Here is a 20,493-nt window from a genome sequence, read left to right as displayed (position 1 = left end):
GTGTTACCTGACCAGTGGCCGTGTATGTACTGTGTTACCTGACCAGTGGCCATGTACATGTATGTACTGTGTTACCTGACCAGTGGCCGTGTATGTACTGTGTTACCTGACCAGTGGCCGTGTATGTACTGTGTTACCTGACCAGTGGCCGTGTATGTACTGTGTTACCTGACCAGTGGTCATGTATGTACTGTGTTACCTGACCAGTGGCCATGTATGTACTTTGTTACCTGACCAGTGGTCATGTATGTACTGTGTTACCTGACCAGTGGCCATGTATGTACTGTGTTACCTGACCAGTGGTCATGTATGTACTGTGTTACCTGACCAGTGGCCGTGTATGTACTGTGTTACCTGACCAGTGGCTGTGGATGTACTGTGCTACCTGACCAGTGGCCATGTATGTACTGTGTTACCTGACCAGTGGTCATGCATGTACTGTGTTACCTGACCAGTGGCCGTGTATGTACTGTGTTACCTGACTAGTGGACATTTTCTACAGCATATTTCATACTTTTCAGACAGGCTAAGCAAAGCTTCATAAAGACTGAGAATACTATAATTACAGAGTAATTTAGTTATCCTGATATAAGGAAACATATTAAATATCTTTTAACTGGTGCCTTCACCACCAATTATAATCAGAATCATAAAAGGATCGGTTTGATCTGTAGGGAGTTAATTTGCTCTAGAGAAAAAGCCAACTAGCTGTTTGATGTTTGTTGTGCTGGCTGTAATTAAATACTTAAACACATGATACATTGATCATGATGACTGCTTTAATATATAGGGGGTATAAAAGATGACTGTAGGATAAATGCTATGTCCAAACAGGTTGGTAATGATTTATTACATCAAAAGACACCATCGATACAGGAAGTAGCACAGCTCATAGGATGGTTTCCTTAGTTTTCCTTGTGTCAAGTTTGGGCCTATAGATCACTAGAATTTGACAACATCAAAGCATTGAAGAATAGCAAAGGGAATGTTCTATGTTGTTGTCTGTATGTCTAAGGAATCTAAATCACTGTGGTGGGTTTAGAACATTGAATCCAACAGGAATTAAATACTAATTATCTGAAGCTTCTAAAAGAGGTGGGGTGGTATTTATGTAAAGGAAAACGAACACACATTAGAAATTAAAGCAGATCAAAAACTGGTCATTATTGATGGAATCACAGGAAAATACAAGCATGGTAGTTATTGCTAAAGCAATACATGTCCCCTACCAGCCCTCGCTAAAAATAGTTACAGTGACCTTGACCGTGATCCAAAACTTTGAAATTGAACTTGATGTATAGCTACTCATATTGAAGTTATACATATCAACTTTCACCAACACACCTTGAAACATGGCTGAAAAAAGAGCAGAAAAATGAATGGACGGATGGACGGATGGACGGATGGACGACGGACAGATGGGGAGGAAACCTATAATCCCCCTTGTTTCACTGGTAAGAGAACATATAAACTGGTAAAGGGGACATATAAAGTATCTGGAACTGCAGGCAGAATGATTTACTGTTTTATCATTCTGTACAAATGTCTGTATTGAACAAACCAGAATAAACAGGAACAATATACCACTGCTACAGCATATATTACACACATGGTTGGGAGAACTCCACACTGTAATCAATTGGCCGAAAAGATCTGGTCATGGTGCTTGCCTTGAAAAATATGGCTACAGCAGCTCAAATACCTGGCTGCAAGAATGGGTCAAAAAGATCTGGATGGGGTTCACATTCTGTGAGCATTTTAAGATTTTGTTTTATCTTGTTGCCATTATTCCGTAATGGACTTTCTGGATGTGAGATCTAACTTCATATTCAAGTTTGTGATCATATGTGTTATATAATATGTGATCATGGGTGTTATATAGTCTGTGATCATGGGTGTTATATAGTCTGTGATCATGGGTGTTATAGTCTGTGACCATGGGTGTTATATAGTCTGTGATCATGGGTGTTATATAGTCTGTGATCATGGGTGTTATATAGTCTGTGAACATGGGTGTTATAGTCTGTGACCATGGGTGTTATATAGTCTGTGATCATGGGTGTTATATAGTCTGTGATCATGGGTGTTATATAGTCTGTGATCATGGGTGTTATAGTCTGTGACCATGGGTGTTATATAGTCCGTGATCATGGGTGTTATATAGTCTGTGATCATGGGTGTTATATAGTCTGTGATCATGGGTGTTATAGTCTGTGACCATGGGTGTTATATAGTCTGTGATCGTGGGTGTTATAGTCTGTGACCATGGTGTTATATAGTCTGTGATCATGGGTGTTATATAGTCTGTGATCGTGGGTGTTATATAGTCTGTGATCATGGGTGTTGTAGTCTGTGACCATGGGTGTTATATAGTCTGTGATCATGGGTGTTATAGTCTGTGATCATGGGTGTTATATAGTCTGTGATCATGGGTGTTATATAGTCTGTGATCATGGGTGTTATATAGTCTGTGATCATGGGTGTTATATAGTCTGTGATCATGGGTGTTATAGTCTGTGACCATGGGTGTTATAGTCTGTGATCATGGGTGTTATATAGTCTGTGACCATGGTGTTATATAGTCTGTGATCATGGGTGTTATAGTCTGTGATCATGGGTGTTATATAGTCTGTGATCATGGGTGTTATATAGTCTGTGATCATGGGTGTTATATAGTCTGTGATCATGGGTGTTATAGTCTGTGACCATGGGTGTTATAGTCTGTGACCATGGGTGTTATATAGTCTGTGAACATGGGTGTTATAGCCTGTGATCATGGGTGTTATAGTCTGTGATCATGGGTGTTATAGTCTGTGATCATGGGTGTTATATAGTCTGTGACCATGGTGTTATATAGTCTGTGATCATGGGTGTTATAGTCTGTGATCATGGGTGTTATATAGTCTGTGATCATGGGTGTTATATAGTCTGTGATCATGGGTGTTATAGTCTGTGATCATGGGTGTTATAGTCTGTGATCATGGGTGTTATAGTCTGTGATCATGGGTGTTATATAGTCTGTGATCATGTGTGTTAAAGTCTGTGATCATGGGTGTTATAGTCTGTGATCATGGGTGTTATATAGTCTGTGATCATGGGTGTCATATAGTCTGTGATCATGGGTGTTATAGTCTGTGATCATGGGTGTTATATAGTCTGTGAACATTGGTGTTATAAAGTCTATGATCATGAGTGTCCTAAATAATAAATTTGTGTCCACACCTTAATAACTTTGGGTCCCCTCCTTAATAACTTTGGTTAGCCTCCTTAATAACTATGGGTCCCCCTTAATAACTTTGGTTAGCCTCCTTAATAACTATGGGTCCCCTCCTAAATAACTTTGGGTTAGCTCCTTAATAACTTTGGTTAGCCTCCTTAATAACTTTGGTTAGCCTCCTAAATAACTATGGGTCCCCCTTAATAACTTTGGGTCCCCTCCTTAATAACTATGGGTCCCCCTTAATAACTTTGGTTAGCCTCCTTAATAACTATGGGTCCCCCTTAATAACTTTGGGTCCCCTCCTTAATAACTATGGGTCCCCCTTAATAACTTTTGTTACCCTCCTTAATAACTATGGGTCCCCCTTAATAACTTTGGGTCCCCTCCTTAATAACTATGGGTCCCCCTTAATAACTTTGGTTAGTCTCCTTAATAACTTTGGTTAGCCTCCTTAATAACTTTGGTGTCCCCCTTAATAACTTTGGTTACCCTCCTTAATAACTTTGGTTCCCCTCCTTAATAACTTTGGTTAGCCTCCTTAATAACTTTGGTGTCCCCCTTAATAACTATGGGTCCCCCTTAATAACTATGGGTCCCCTCCTTAATAACTTTGGTTCCCCTCCTTAATAACTTTGGTTAGCCTCCTTAATAACTTTGGTGTCCCCCTTAATAACTTTGGTTACCCTCCTTAATAACTTTGGGTTCCCCCTTAATAACTTTGGTTAGCCTCCTTAATAACTTTGGTTAGCCTCCTTAATAACTTTGGTTACCCTCCTTAATAACTTTGGTTACCCTCCTTAATAACTATGGGTCCCCTCCTTAATAACTTTGGTTACCCTCCTTAATAACTTTGGGTTCCCCCTTAATAACTTTGGTTACCCTCCTTAATAACTTTGGTTAGCCTCCTTAATAACTATGGGTCCCCCTTAATAACTTTGGTTAGCCTCCTTAATAACTATGGGTCCCCCTTAATAACTTTGGTTACCCTCCTTAATAACTATGGGTCCCCCTTAATAACTTTGGGTTCCCCCTTAATAACTTTGGTTAGCCTCCTTAATAACTTTGGTTAGCCTCCTTAATAACTATGGGTCCCCCTTAATAACTTTGGTTAGCCTCCTTAATAACTATGGGTCCCCCTTCATAACTTTGGGTCCCCTCCTAAATAACTTTGGGTCCCCTCCTTGATAACTTTGGTTACCCTCCTTAATAACTTTGGGTCCCCCTTAATAACTTTGGTTAGCCTTCTTAATAACTTTGGTTAGCCCCCTAATAACTTTGGGCTCCCTCCTTGATAACTTTGGGCTCCCTCTTTGATAACTTTGGGTCTCCCCTTAATAACTTTGGTTAGCCCCCTAATAACTTTGCCCCCCCCCCCCCCCCCCCCCCCCCCCCCCTTTAATAACTTTGGTTACCCTCCCTAATAACTATGGGTCCCCCTAATAACTTTGGGTTCCCTCCTTGATAACTTTGGGTCCCCTCCCTAACAACTTCCAGGGCATCCAGCTGTAGACCTTTGAGAGTATGTGTTTGACTCCCCTAAATCATATTTGACTCCTTGGTTTGAAGTACATGTCTATTGGACATATGTTCTGACCCTTCACATTTCAGAGAAATAGTTATCTGACTTCTGAAATTGCTAAAATTCAAGAGTTTTGTGGATTCCTTCACTTTGGGTCCCCTCCACATTTTGTCTAGGTTTATTTTCATTATAGAGATCTGCAGTGGTGATCAGAAGAAATACATAGTCAGTGGTCTTTTCTCCAGATATTTTAAGGATTAGATATATAGGTACATGTGTTTTTGATGTCGTCTTCCTGGTTGAAAATCTAGGCCTTCAGTCACTCAATACCTATAGACTTCAGCATTAAAATTGGTGACTGGTAGCTCAGGTGTTTATAGTCAAACTCTACCTGCCATGTTTGCATGCATAGAATAAATAATCATAACTGAGGCAAACATTGTCTGATCTTGAATCAATTATGTTTCAAGCCTTACATATAGATGTATACTGAATTTCTGATTCCATTGTAATGTTATATACAAACACACAATGAATTATATATGGAAGTAGATTATATAATGTAACTATAATATAAGCTGACACACATGATTTATAATTATCATGGCAGCAAATTAATGTTTGTGAATGCAGAAGAATAGAATAGATATACTCACTATATCCATATGCCATGGAATACAGCCTCCCGGGATCGTCCAAAGCTTTGTCCCATCGAGGAGGGGGTGGGATATCGTTGAGCGTGTATGGACTAGCTGAGCTTGTCCACTCAGAGGCACCACTTGTCGCTCCCTGATTACTGTTTTTTAAACCAAATGGATCAAAATCGCTAGAATCATCTTCCTGAGCAAATTCATAAACACCACCAGAATTATCTCCCTTGACTGAGTGAACATTATCATTCCTGCTCAAATCATCACCACCCTGGTTAAACATGGCACATTCTTCTCCAAACTCAGAGAAGGGGTCGTCATCTTTGAAGGGATCTGGCCCTGGAGTGGACAAAGATGGTAGCTTCATATCATCATGTAGTTTGGGTTTTGAAGGTGTTTTGTTATAATTAGCAAAGCAGTATTCGGAGGAATCAATCATGTTGATCTGTGTGGTAAATGGTTTTCCTTTATTTGGTGTGAAGCACAGTTCTGGTGGTAAGTCACTCTGGACAGAAGGCCAAGGGGATTCCATTGATTGTCCAGTGTTACCAGGGTTACCACCAGGTGGTGCCGTCTGTCCAGGCACTACATTTACATAGCCAGAACTTGAGGATGTTGTAGACACTCGAGGTGGAACAGGGGGCATTGGAATCTCGGGATGGGAAGTAGACTGAGATTTGTTTGCCAGGGGATCAAATAAAGACAGATCATCTGTTGGTGGAGGGGTCGGAGGCAGAGGAGGAGGAGGAAAATCTGGGGGCGGCATTTCAAATGAAGCATCAGGTGATCCTGCACTGTTACCACTGGTGTTCAGATTTAACTGTGTATCAGTCTGAGGTCTGGAGGCTCCAATCACATCTGTAGTGCTAGAAGAACAAGCCGGAGGGGTATCCTTTGTGAAGAAGTCTAAATCCTGCTCGGAGAGTGTAGAGAAGGTATTTGAGGCGATAGTGCTAATCTTATGAGGTTTGGGAAGATCAACATTAACATATCCACCACCATCTACTGCCTCAAATGATTCAAAGGTGTTAGAGGTCACTGAAGATGGTGACTCTCTGATGCTCGTACTTGTGGAGTGTCCAAAAGCATCATTTCCTGGCAGAGGAACAACAGTGTCTATATGTGGAGATAATTTAGTATTACTGCCAGGTGAGGATCTAAGCACATCAGACGTAGCAGAACTGGTCACAGATTTGGTTGTCTTTGGTTCACTTTTCCCAAACCATATAGGTTCATATATACTAGCTTCTGGGTGGCTGACTTCCACATTAGCATATTCATTATCAATGTTGTTACCATGGTGATTTATATCATCACTGTCATCACATGCGACATGTCTTATGGGATGAATGTTCTCATCAGTATTGTCATTAGAAATTTCAACATTTACATAAACTTCACTCATTGTTTTCCTGTCAGGTTTACAAGAATTCCCTGGAACAAAGCTTAAATCTAGATCCAGTGGAGTTGTAGATGCAGACAAACCACTTCCTTCTCCTGACTGATATGGTGAGGACACATCCATGGGCATTGATTTTGAAGGTTCAAATGGGTCAGTGGAGAAGTCAGAGGTTTCTTCAAAGGTCATACCTGAGATAGAAACAGATTGTCGTGTCAGACCGGGAGTGGAATAGTCAGACTGTGATGGCAACACAGACATTGAAGTGGACATCTTTTGCTTATTCTGTAAAGTTTTACGTGGTTTTGGTACAGGTTTTGCCTTTGGTTTCTCCGTTTCCTGCAAGAGAGCCGGAACTTCTCCTCGCTTGGCAGGAACTGGAGGAGTTGTAATAGGGGCTTGTCTTTCTGTTGCCATAATTGCATTTGGTGGAGGACTTTTGACACGGATGGGAAGTGCTACATTTTGAGGAGAGCACCTCTGAGGAGGATCTGTAGGTGTGGTTGGGGATATGGGAGGGAGTTCCTTCTGCAAACCAGCTGTATGTGACATATGTGATAGGTTTGCCTTCTTTTCACTCATGCTCCTCTTTGGTAGAACAATCTCTGTAGTTACCTCCCCCTTACTAGGAGATGGGTAAGTAAAATGAGAATCCTGATTTGCTGGCAGTGTTCGTACAGACTTGGCCCGGTTGCGCTCTTCATGATATTTGTCAATGTTAATCAAGGGCAGATGTTCAAGGATTCGCTTCCTGTGGCCGAGTAAGTTGATGCCGATATCATTGAGGAAATCACTGTCCAAGGTCACACAGTCCTGAAGCTTATAGATCCCAACATCACGGAAGTTCTGGATATACTGTGTCAGATCAAGACTTTCCAACCAGCCAGCTAATGTACGTCCCCCTTCATCACCATCCATCATTTTCCGTTCACTCACCAGTCATTTCTGTTAACAAAACATCAACATTGATCAACCTTTGTTATACTTATGAACCAGATACATATATATAGTATATAGATACCTAAAGACCGATCTCTGCTCATTTTTGACAATGTTTCATTATTCTCAATTAAATACAATACCATCACTGATATGAAACTCGTACGATAATTACACCTGCACAAGAAATTAACCAAACATTTCTAACAAGAGGCCCATGGGCCTAAGCAGTCATCCGACTTTAAAAGACTCTATAGTACTATTGTGGTATATATACTCAGAAGTAGTATAGTGGCTGACAACTAATAACAATTGTACATTGCTGTCTGTTGGCCATGGTGGCCATCTTGGATTTCTGACCAACCTGAAAAATAACTGACCAACCTGAAAAATAACAACACTTGGTCAGGACAATCTCATTTCAGGTAATTAAGTTGGTGCTGAATCCCACTGATGGAACTGGAGAAAAACATTGAATTGTGAAAAAATCCCACACAGCACACAACACAGGATGAAGCACAATTGCTTTAGGTCATCCTACCCCTTTGGGTCAGATGAACTAGAAACTAGTGTCCTGCATGGAGTCACCTATTACTGATCCAGTCACTAATTAGCCCTCAGCATTTTTGGAAGTGGGACGACTGCATTTGGTTTATTTTGGTTTATTTTGTTTAACGTCCTATGAACAACCCAGGTCATTTAAGGACGTGCCAGATTTTGGATGTGGAGGAAAACCGGAGTACCCGGAGAAAAACCACTGGCCTACGGTCAGTACCTGGCAACTGCCCCACGTAGGTTTCGAACTCGGTAACCCAGAGGTAGAGGGCTAGTGATAAAGTGTCGGGACACCTTAACCACTCGGCCACCACGACCCCTTGGATGACTGCAGGTTCGCCCCTTGTCAGTATAATATGACCAGACGGGGTGTCCTGTAGGATGTCTTTAGCAGTATGATTCAGTAAGGTAGCACTATAAAGTTGCATCAGTTCTGTACTATCACATGGACAGACAGGAACACGTACCGCAGCCTCCCAAAACACACACACACATTCACCACATGCATGCATCTGGCACACAGGGAAGATTGTTCTTAAATGACTCGAGCTGTTGATAGGACTTTGAAATATCAAAGAACCAAACCGAATCTTACTGGCTCGGCTACAGGTATGTCATGGTGCACATTGTGAATGATATCATTTTGTCACTTGCATATCAATTGTTACTGATTCTGTCAGAGGTTGGTAAAACTTTTAAGTCCTGAACTCAGTCACTTGTTACTGACTCTGCCAAAGGTGTGTCACAGTGGTAACCATCTAGTCACTTGTAACTGACTCAGCCAGACATGTGTCACAGTGGTGAACCATCTAGTCACTTCTGACCGACTCTGTTGGAGGTCACATTGATGAACCATCTAGTCACCTGTTACTGACTCAGCTTGAAGTGTACGTGTCACAGTGGTGAACCAACTAGTCACTTGTTACAGACTCAGTTAGAGGTATGTCACTGTGGTGAACCATCTAGTCACCTGTTACTGATTCAGCTAGAGTTGTGTCACAGTGGTGAACCATCTAGTCACCTGTTACTGACTCGCCTAGAGGTATGTCACTGTGGTGAACCATCTAGTCACCTGTTACTGATTCAGGGAGAGGTGTGTCACAGTGGTGAACCATCTAGTCACCTGTTGCTGACTCAGTTAGAGGTATGTCACCGTGGTGAACCATCTAGTCACTTGTTACTGACTCGCCTAGAGGTATGTCACTGTGGTGAACCATCTAGTCACCTGTTACTGATTCAGGGAGAGGTGTGTCACAGTGGTGAACCATCTAGTCACCTGTTGCTGACTCAGTTAGAGGTATGTCACCGTGGTGAACCATCTAGTCACTTGTTACTGACTCGCCTAGAGGTATGTCACTGTGGTGAACCATCTAGTCACCTGTTACTGATTCAGCTAGAGGTGTGTCACAGTGGTGAACCAGATCTAGTCACCTGTTACTGACTCGCCTAGAGATATGTCACTGTGGTGAACCATCTAGTCACCTGTTACTGATTCAGCGAGAGGTGTGTCACAGTGGTGAACCATCTAGTCACCTGTTACTGACTCAGTTAGAGGTATGTCACAGTGGTGAACCACCTAGTCACTTGTTACTGACTCGCCTAGAGGTATGTCACAGTGGTGAACCATCTAGTCACCTGTTGCTGACTCAGTTAGAGGTATGTCACCGTGGTGAACCATCTAGTCACTTGTTACTGACTCGCCTAGAGGTATGTCACAGTAGTGAACCATCTAGTCACCTGTTGCTGACTCAGTTAGAGGTATGTCACAGTGGTGAACCATCTAGTCACCTGTTACTGATTCAGCTAGAGGTGTCTCACAGTGGTGAACCAGATCTAGTCACCTGTTACTGACTCGCCTAGAGGTATGTCACTGTGGTGAACCATCTAGTCACCTGTTACTGATTCAGCGAGAGGTGTGTCACAGAGGTGAACCATCTAGTCACCTGTTACTGACTCAGTTAGAGGTATGTCACAGTGGTGAACCACCTAGTCACTTGTTACTGACTCGCCTAGAGGTATGTCACAGTGGTGAACCATCTAGTCACCTGTTGCTGACTCAGTTAGAGGTATGTCACCGTGGTGAACCATCTAGTCACTTGTTACTGACTCGCCTAGAGGTATGTCACAGTGGTGAACCATCTAGTCACCTGTTGCTGACTCAGTTAGAGGTATGTCACAGTGGTGAACCATCTAGTCACCTGTAACTGATGTGCCTGTATCAGGCTACCTGTCTTGCCTACTGTAGTGTTTTCCTGCCTATATATTGTGTATATAAATATTTCCAAATGTGTTTGTTTTTATTTTTCCCAACGATGTGATCAAAATTAAACAAAATTTTCAAATCTAGTATTTTTCCAGCAACCTATATATGTTCCCCATGAATTTTCATCAGGTTGAAATTTCCCAAAATGGCTAGGAAAACACTATTCATATAATTTAGATTAGCTGACATGCTATTTGATTATCAACTTTACTACTACACATCTAATAATTTGTTACATTGCCAGGTGGAAACATATATCATACGGTGTATCAATCCCACCATGCAATATCACACTAGCCATACCGTATTACTCCGATAGCACTCTTTAATCTCTTTAATCAGACAAAATTGATATGTTTGCTTTTTAGCAACTGATGCGATTGTTAATAAAATTTTCATTAGTTATTGTGTATAAGTTAATATTATGTATAAATAGTCAGATCATATAACAATGAATTGTCCTACACATGTTGACTTATGATTACCACATACTGGTAGTAGATAAGTTGTTTATATAGAAGATCTATGTAGGGGGCACAGGTAGATAGGGCATTACAATATAGGTGAGAAAAGATGTCGTGCAATATGCATACTGCACTCAATACACCTAATCAGATAAACATGACCATACTTATTCGATAAAAATACAATTGCCTGCCATAACTATTTCTGGAAAAGATACATATACACAACAAATATAATCTCAGTCGGAATTTAGTTTTAAATGCAGCTCTCTGAGATTTGACCCTTTAACAGGACTCTATTGGTTTGACCCTTTAACAGGGCTTTTTGAGATTTTAATCTTTAAATGGGCTTTCACAGACTTGACCCTTTAAACAGGTCTCTCTCAGAGACTTGCCCTACAAAAGGGCTCTCACAGATTTGAACATATAAACAGGGCTCCAAGTGATTTGGCCCTATAACCAGGGAATTCAGTGATTTGACCCTATAAATAGGGCTCTCACCTGACCCTATAAATAGGGCCCTCACCTGACCCTATAAATAGGGCTCTCATCACCTGACACTATATAAACAGCTAGCGCTCTCAGAGACTGACTTAGTCCTTAAAATAGTGATAGGGCTCAATAGGCTTGAGCAGTACCTGGTTCCTGTCCCTCTATAGACAGGAGCAGTACCTGGTTCCTGTCCCTCTATAGACTGGAGCAGTACCTGGTTCCTGTCCCTCTATAGACTGGAGCAGTACCTGGTTCCTGTCCCTCTATAGACAGGAGCAGTACCTCCTTCCTGTCCCTCTATAGACTGGAGCAGTACCTGGTTCCTGGCCCTCTATAGACTGGAGCAGTACTTGGTTCCTGTCCCTCTATAGACAGGAGCAGTACCTCCTTCCTGTCCCTCTATTGACTGGAGCAGTACCTCCTTCCTGTCCCTCTATAGACTGGAGCAGTACTTGGTTCCTGTCCCTCTATAGACTGGAGCAGTACCTGGTTCCTGTCCCTCTATAGACTGGAGCAGTACCTGGTTCCTGTCCCTCTATAGACTGGAGCAGTACCTCCTTCCTGTCCCTCTATAGACTGGAGCAGTACTTGGTTCCTGTCCCTCTATAGACGGGAGCAGTACCTCCTTCCTGTCCCTCTATAGACTGGAGCAGTACCTCCTTCCTGTCCCTCTATAGACTGGAGCAGTACCTCCTTCCTGTCCCTCTATAGACTGGAGCAGTACCTGGTTCCTGTCCCTCTATAGACTGGAGCAGTACCTGGTTCTTGTCCCTCTATAGACTGGAGCAGTACCTGGTTCCTGTCCCTCTATAGACTGGAGCAGTACCTGGTTCCTGTCCCTCTATAGACGGGAGATGTACCTCCTTCCTGTCCCTCTATAGACGGGAGCAGTACCTGGATCCTGTCCCTCTATAGACTGGAGCAGTACCTCCTTCCTGTCCCTCTATAGACGGGAGCAGTACTTGGTTCCTGTCCCTCTATAGACTGGAGCAGTACCTCCTTCCTGTCCCTCTATAGACTGGAGCAGTACCTCCTTCCTGTCCCTCTATAGACTGGAGCAGTACCTGGTTCCTGTCCCTCTATAGACGGGAGCAGTACCTGGTTCCTGTCCCTCTATAGACTGGAGCAGTACCTGGTTCCTGTCCCTCTATAGACTGGAGCAGTACCTGGTTCCTGTCCCTCTATAGACTGGAGCAGTACCTGGTTCCTGTCCCTCTATAGACTGGAGCAGTACCTCCTTCCTGTCCCTCTATAGACTGGAGCAGTACCTCCTTCCTGTCCCTCTATAGACTGGAGCAGTACCTCCTTCCTGTCCCTCTATAGACGGGAGCAGTACCTGGTTCCTGTCCCTCTATAGACTGGAGCAGTACCTGGTTCCTGTCCCTCTATAGACTGGAGCAGTACCTGGTTCCTGTCCCTCTATAGACTGGAGCAGTACCTCCTTCCTGTCCCTCTATAGACAGGAGCAGTACCTGGTTCCTGTCCCTCTATAGACTGGAGCAGTACCTGGTTCCTGTCCCTCTATAGACTTGAGCAGTACCTCCTTCCTGTCCCTCTATAAACTGGAGCAGTACCTGGTTCCTGTCCCTCTATAGACTGGAACATTACCTGGTTCCTGTCCCTCTATAGACTGGAGCAGTACTTGGTTCTTGTCCCTCTATAGACTGGAGATGTACCTGGTTCTTGTCCCTCTATAGACGGGAGCAGTACCTGGTTCCTGTCCCTCTATAGACTGGAGATGTACCTGGTTCTTGTCCCTCTATAGACGGGAGCAGTACCTGGTTCCTGTCCCTCTATAGACTGGAGATGTACCTGGTTCCTGTCCCTCTATAGACTGGAGCAGTACCTGGTTCCTGTCCCTCTATAGACTGGAGCAGTACCTGGTTCCTGTCCCTCTATAGACGGGAGCAGTACCTGGTTCCTGTCCCTCTATAGACTGGAGCAGTACCTCCTTCCTGTCCCTCTATAGACGGGAGCAGTACCTGGTTCCTGTCCCTCTATAGACTGGAGCAGTACCTGGTTCCTGTCCCTCTATAGACAGGAGCAGTACCTGGTTCTTGTCCCTCTACATGTATATCATCCCAATTTATAAAACCAATTATAAGCTGATAAAAACTGTTTTTAATTTTTTTTTTAGTTTTATTTGTACATGATTTTTTCTGTTACTGTCTATGGAATTTAGATCTGACCTTTTCTGTACTTTTCACTTTTTTCCTCTTCAAATTAATATTTCATATTTTCTAGTTATATACTGCTTCTCTTTTTCTGAGCAGCCCAATTTCAAACAATTAATTTTATCAGTTTGCCAACAGATTATTTATTATATGACATCTGGAAAAGAGTTATCACAAGGAATGCTCACGGAAGGACAAATTGAACAGCCTGGCCACCATCATCATTTCAGCTTTTCCGAAATCTCTGTGACCTAGTACATTTACTATAAATATGCAATGGTACATTCTTTATTTTGACAGCTTATACAGAATTTGTATGATAAATATAGATTTAAGTGGGTATTTCCTGAAGGAAAACCTATTCAACCTGAATGAGAACCTATTCAAAGTATACTTCCTGTTGGGCTGCAATTTGATCTCAATCAGTGTCTCCTTTAAAATAAGACTACATTTAAAAACTTATAATGACACTATAGCTAGTACTTTGACAACAAAAGTAGACTGCATATAAAAACTTCCAGTGACAAAGTGCTTTAACAAAAACATATAAGATGAACAGTAATTTAGAATGATTTCACTACATTTATAGTTTTCTAAATATGCACAGCAGTTCTAGTTACACAGTGAAATGTAGCCTTTTAAATAGGCATGTACTAGTGATCTCCCTTTATATTAAGTGTGACAGCTGTATATTACCAGGTTATGTACATTATTTTTTTGAATTGGCCACATAAATAGAGGATTTAAGTAGTCACAATGTGTAGAAGATAATTTTACAGAACTTTAGTTAGTTAGTTAGTCAGTTACAATGTAGTTAGACATTCTTAACAGTCTATCAACACTACAAAGGTCATTAGGACTAGTGAATGGTGAATAAAAATAGGGGAGAAAAAACAAAAACAAAAAAAAATCAAGTAAATCAAACATGTAAAAATGTATATATATATAGATTGGTACATGTACATACAGTTTAAAATGAAAAAGTGTCTATGGTTACTTAAATCAAACCAACGGCTTTCAGATAGTTCAAAATTCTACATACGCTAAATAATTTTGTAATTGCTGCTTAATTTACTTTCCAAACCTGAATATAAAAGATCATTTGCCAAGCTTAAAAGAAGTCTTTTAAGTTAGGAAGGGAAATGTTCAGACAGGGAAGTAAGTGATTTTTTCTAAAGCAAATTATCTTTATTATATTTTGTTTGCTAAATGTGTCGCATGCGAAATGTGCTGTCCTGTCAAAAATATTGTTTTAAACGTACTTTTTCTCTTCCATGAGAATTCTAAACAGAAAGTAAGTATATATGCAGAATGCCTCATGAATTGATTTTCATTTTTTATGCTAATACCATTAGACTTCTCATGCTGAGTAAACAAGTAAACTGAAAGTTTTCCTTAAAAATATAACTACATTGCAAATTTTGATAAACTATATACATTAATAATGACACATATTGTGTACAATGTGCTATTTTCAAAGTTGACCAGCACAATCTAGCAATCTAGTCAAAGCTATATTTTAGTAATATACATCAAAAACAACAAATTCACAAGCATATTTTTCAGACATATAGAGATCTACAATGAGTAACAGGATAGAGGGAATACAACTGAGTTAGGTCAGACTAGAATTAAAATCTGAAGCCTGTCATCATGAACTATACACTGTTCAAACTATCAAAAAAGTACTGCCGAGTTTGAGTGTATACACCAGTTCTCGGACAGGTCGTCACAAACACTCATTTTGTATGTTTGCCCTGTCTTTTCACCAGCCACACAGATCTTGCCCAGAACCAGCAATCCACACTGACTATTCCCAAACAGGTCTAGTGGAACTTTATCCCTTGCCCGCTCTTTATTATATCAATCTTATGTAAATCCATTCATATTGCAATTTTGTATTGGAATGCTGCATTTCTCACTTTCTCGTAAGGAAAACGGAGGATATGAAGAACAGAAGTATAAATTTGACCGATGTTTAGGAAATGCGATTGCAATCACCCGGGATCAAGTGGTGGACATGATGAAGCGAGAGTCATGTTATCGTAGACATAAAACAACAGCATGTGTGGTAGTAATGTTTAGATGCTGCATATCATCCCAATCACCATCCAACTGTTTCATTGTGAGATGTCATTCCATAATATCACTTGGGGACACTTTAATAGGCCTATCGGATGACTGATTATTTTAACATCAATTGACGTGTCCGCGGCTACACCCGCCTTAGAACACCGCCGTTCAAGGAAGCACAACGCAGATATAAATCACGTATCTTACTTCAACGACGAATATAGATAAAATTGAACACACTCTTAAAACAGATAACATAAATACTTACCCATTGCCTGATAAACGTTTATCGTAATCTGAGTGTAATGTTTTTACATTTCGTGCCAAACTGGCTTCCGGGTTTACGTAATGCGGAGTGAATAAAATACCTTCATTTGATTGGCGGAGAAGTAAAGACACAATATTTTCTCCCGCTCTTATTCAAAACTCATATCAAGACTATGTGTACATCTATTTCTATATTGTTATAAAAGTTACTCTTTCTAACATTATATTTGGGGGACAAGAAAACAAGAAGAAATTTTACATTAATTTCTCTCCACGATGGATAATTATTTTGAACACTGTGTGTGTAAATTCTTCCTATCATGGTGTCCTATTAGCTACTGCATGCAGTTGATGCAACTTTACATTAACTTTACATTAAACACTCTAAATATATTGTTGTGCTGTCTTGCTAAAGGCAATATTAGTCGCTATTATTGTCAGAGTTTTTGAGAGTATCCCGCTAGAAGAACTTTGCAATCAATGGTAGCCTAAATAATTGGGTATTTTTAATACACCGTCAATCTACATGTTCATGTAACGTAGTGATAATGACCATCTAGATTTTAATTAGATTGATAGACCGTCTAAATATAATATCGGTCCGCTGTCATATGGAACGCCCAATTAACCTATATTCAATTAATTTAACCTATCTTCAAATAATTGAAGATAGGTTTAATTCAATTAGAGATAGGTTCAATTCAATTAGAGATAGGTACAATTCTATTAAAGATAGGTATTTTGAATTGAATTGAACCTATCTCTATTTGAATTGAACCTATCTTCAATTAATTGGACCTGTCTTCCAATAATTGAAGATAGGTTCAATTAATTGAATATATGTTAATTTGGCGTTCCATACTGTCACAGTGAAATGATACCAACAAGCTTCTTATCCATGTTGCAGCAGCAGCATCGTCTGTTGAATATGCGGATGGCGTTTGGAAGTTATCACGTGAGCAAATGATTCCACGTTACACCTTACAAAGCATTATGAGTGCAATAACAATTCCTTTTATTTCGGATTGTAAGGATATTGGAGAGTAGGCATATGATCATAACTTTTTGAGTAACGCGTGTTTTTATTTGAGTTGTATTATAGTAGACTGTGCTGATGGTTACGCTGGGTAACTCTTGAAATAAAAAAATAAAATACATCGCCGGGTCAGAGACATATATATGTATATATGTCTCTGGCCGGGTGTAACAAAACAAAAAAGTTTTGACTGTCATAGTTTGAGACGTTAAAACAGTTTCCAGACAGATAATATTTTTACTATGACAAAGTTTAAAGGATTTGTTTGTGTGTGTCTTATATATCACAAACATGTACATAAATTAACCGACCGTAGGATCTTTCTCCTAATATTTTTTTCTATGCATATTATTCCTGGTTTTAATTTTCCTGAAAAGTTTGACATTTGATGTTCCTTAATGATTACTTGATAAAGGGACAAATAAGATATGTATGTCCCTGCTTGATAATACCGCTGATAAAAATAGCGTTTGATACCTCCTGAAATTGGCTACAGACAATTATACAAATATCAGATTATTAGGAACATGTGTGAATTTGCTTGTGTACTCCTCACCGTTTTCAACATGTCACCCGATCACAGCCAGGTAAGTTGTGAATTTTATCACAGGTAAGTTGCAAGGTTCCTTTGAACTGCAGCCAGAGAACTTTAGATCTACAGTCCTACCTGTACCAGTATTGAAGACACATGTATAAGTTGTAGGTAAAACCGCCCATGGCCGGAGGGGGGGGGGGGGGGGGGGGGGGGGGGGGGGGGGGCCAATTAACGTACATACCGGGTGGCACAGGACGCAACAAACAGGCGCATTTTTCACTAAGGTGCATTCAAAATAAATCAATTTTATGGTAAATTAGAACATGTTGTGTTTAAAAGTTTCCATTTTCTAATATATAAAATGATGTATTTGTAAAAATTAGTTTGAAATTAAGAACATCCGTGTATGAAATGTCAAGGAAAATACATCATTCAACAGATAAAACTTCACTTCCCTAGAAAAAAAACAGTATTTAGGACCGTTTTGGTCATTTTGATCCATCGCTTAGTAGCGTGTTAATTTGTGTCTTCCTCATCACGTGAAAGTGCCCGTATTCTTATATGAAATAAAGTATTTTCTGATATACACGTCTCTGTTTATATCAAAGGGGCTGCGGTCATTTAATCCATTGTTTTTTTGTTTGTTTTTTTCAATAACGTATCCTACACACATAAATATATAGATATGATAATGATTTCTTGTTAAATCTGGTTAACTTTTTTACCTTATAGATAAAAGATTTAGTAGCTATGATTACAAACGTTTGTGACTGGAAATTCTGCAATCTATATGACTAATGAAACTTAACTTTAATATGTTTTAAAAATTTTATTTGGTGAAATATAAGAGAAGAAGAGATGAGATTAGTCCACAATCTAATTAAAATTAGAGTTGTAATTTCCACTCGTCTTCGATACTCTACGATACACTGCAATATTAATACAAGTATTGTATTGAAGTGTATCGTAGAGTATTGTATAGGAGCGGAAACAACAAGTCACTGTCGACATGACCCTGGCCACAGATTCCGATTCTTTTATTTCCTTGTGTTACAAGACACATTGGAGAGTAGACATATAATTATTCAATATTATAGTACAGGTAGTGATGGACACATTGGAGAGTAGACATATATACATATACAATAATACAATAGTACAGATAGTGATGGACACATTGGAGAGTAGACATATACAATAATACAATAGTACAGATAGTGATGGACACATTGGAGAGTAGACATATACATATACAATAATACAATAGTACAGATAGTGATGGACACATTGGAGAGTAGACATATACAATAACACAATAGTACAGATAGTGATGGACACATTGGAGAGTAGACATATATAATAATACAATAGTACAGATAGTGATGGACACATCGGAGAGTAGACATATACATATACAATAATACAATAGTACAGATAGTGATGGACACATTGGAGAGTAGACATATACAATAATACAATAGTACAGATAGTGATGGACACATTGGAGAGTAGACATATACAATAATACAATAGTACAGGTAGTGATGGACACATTGGAGAGTAGACATATACAATAATACAATAGTACAGATAGTGATGGACACATCGGAGAGTAGACATATACATACACAATAATACAATAGTACAGATAGTGATGGACACATTGGAGAGTAGACATATACATATACAATACTACAATAGTACAGATAGTGATGGACACATTGGAGAGTAGACATATACAATAATACAATAGTACAGATAGTGATGGACACATTGGAGAGTAGACATATACAATAATACAATAGTACAGATAGTGATGGACACATTGGAGAGTAGACATATACATATACAATAATACAATAGTACAGATAGTGATGGACACATTGGAGAGTAGACATATACATATACAATAATACAATAGTACAGATAGTGATGGACACATTGGAGAGTAGACATATACAATAATACAATAGTACAGATAGTGATGGACACATTGGAGAGTAGACATATACAATAATACAATAGTACAGATAGTGATGGACACATTGGAGAGTAGACATATACATATACAATAATACAATAGTACAGATAGTGATGGACACATTGGAGAGTAGACATATACATATACAATACTACAATAGTACAGATAGTGATGGACACATTGGAGAGTAGACATACACAATACTACAATAGTACAGATAGTGATGGACACATTGGAGAGTAGACATACACAATAATACAATAGTACAGATAGTGATGGACACATTGGAGAGTAGACATATACTTATACAATAATACAATAGTACAGATAGTGATGGACACATTGGAGAGTAGACATATACATATACAATAATACAATAGTACAGATAGTGATGGACACATTGGAGAGTAGAAATATTCATATACAATAATACAATAGTACAGATAGTGATGGACACATTGGAGAGTAGACATATACTTATACAATAATACAATAGTACAGATAGTGATGGACACATTGGAGAGTAGACGTATACATATACAATAGTACAGATAGTGATGGACACATTGGAGAGTAGACATATACATATACAATAGTACAGATAGTGATGGACACATCGGAGAGTAGACATATACATACACAATAATACAATAGTACAGATAGTGATGGACACATTGGAGAGTAGACATATATAATAATACAATAGTACAGATAGTGATGGACACATTGGAGAGTAGACATATACATATACAATAATACAATAGTACAGATAGTGATGGACACATTGGAGAGTAGACATATACATACACAATAATACAATAGTACAGATAGTGATGGACACATTGGAGAGTAGACATATACATACACAATAATACAATAGTACAGATAGTGATGGACACATTGGAGAGTAGACATATATAATAATA

General features: G+C 39.6%; 1 protein-coding gene across 3 annotated transcripts in view; it reads right to left on the bottom strand.

Annotated features, from left to right (window-relative positions):
* LOC117328881 (arf-GAP with Rho-GAP domain, ANK repeat and PH domain-containing protein 2-like) overlaps positions 1–16,099 on the bottom strand; it is a 132,365-nt gene extending 116,266 nt beyond the window's left edge. For all 3 annotated transcript variants that reach the window (XM_033886475.1, XM_033886476.1, XM_033886477.1), the window contains exons 1-2: positions 16,017–16,099; positions 5,396–7,733 (exon numbers count right to left, since the gene is read on the bottom strand). In XM_033886475.1, coding sequence (XP_033742366.1) covers positions 5,396–7,709 — 2,314 coding nt within the window. In that variant the 5' untranslated portion in view covers positions 7,710–7,733; positions 16,017–16,099. The remainder of the gene's footprint in view (positions 1–5,395; positions 7,734–16,016) is intronic.
* Between the last annotated feature and the right edge of the window lie 4,394 nt (positions 16,100–20,493).

This window comes from Pecten maximus, chromosome 6, assembly GCF_902652985.1.
Source record: "Pecten maximus chromosome 6, xPecMax1.1, whole genome shotgun sequence".
Classification (NCBI taxonomy): Eukaryota; Metazoa; Mollusca; class Bivalvia; order Pectinida; family Pectinidae; genus Pecten; species Pecten maximus.
The sequence above is the reverse complement of the archived record's forward strand: the minus strand, read 5'-3'. Positions and strand labels throughout refer to the sequence as shown.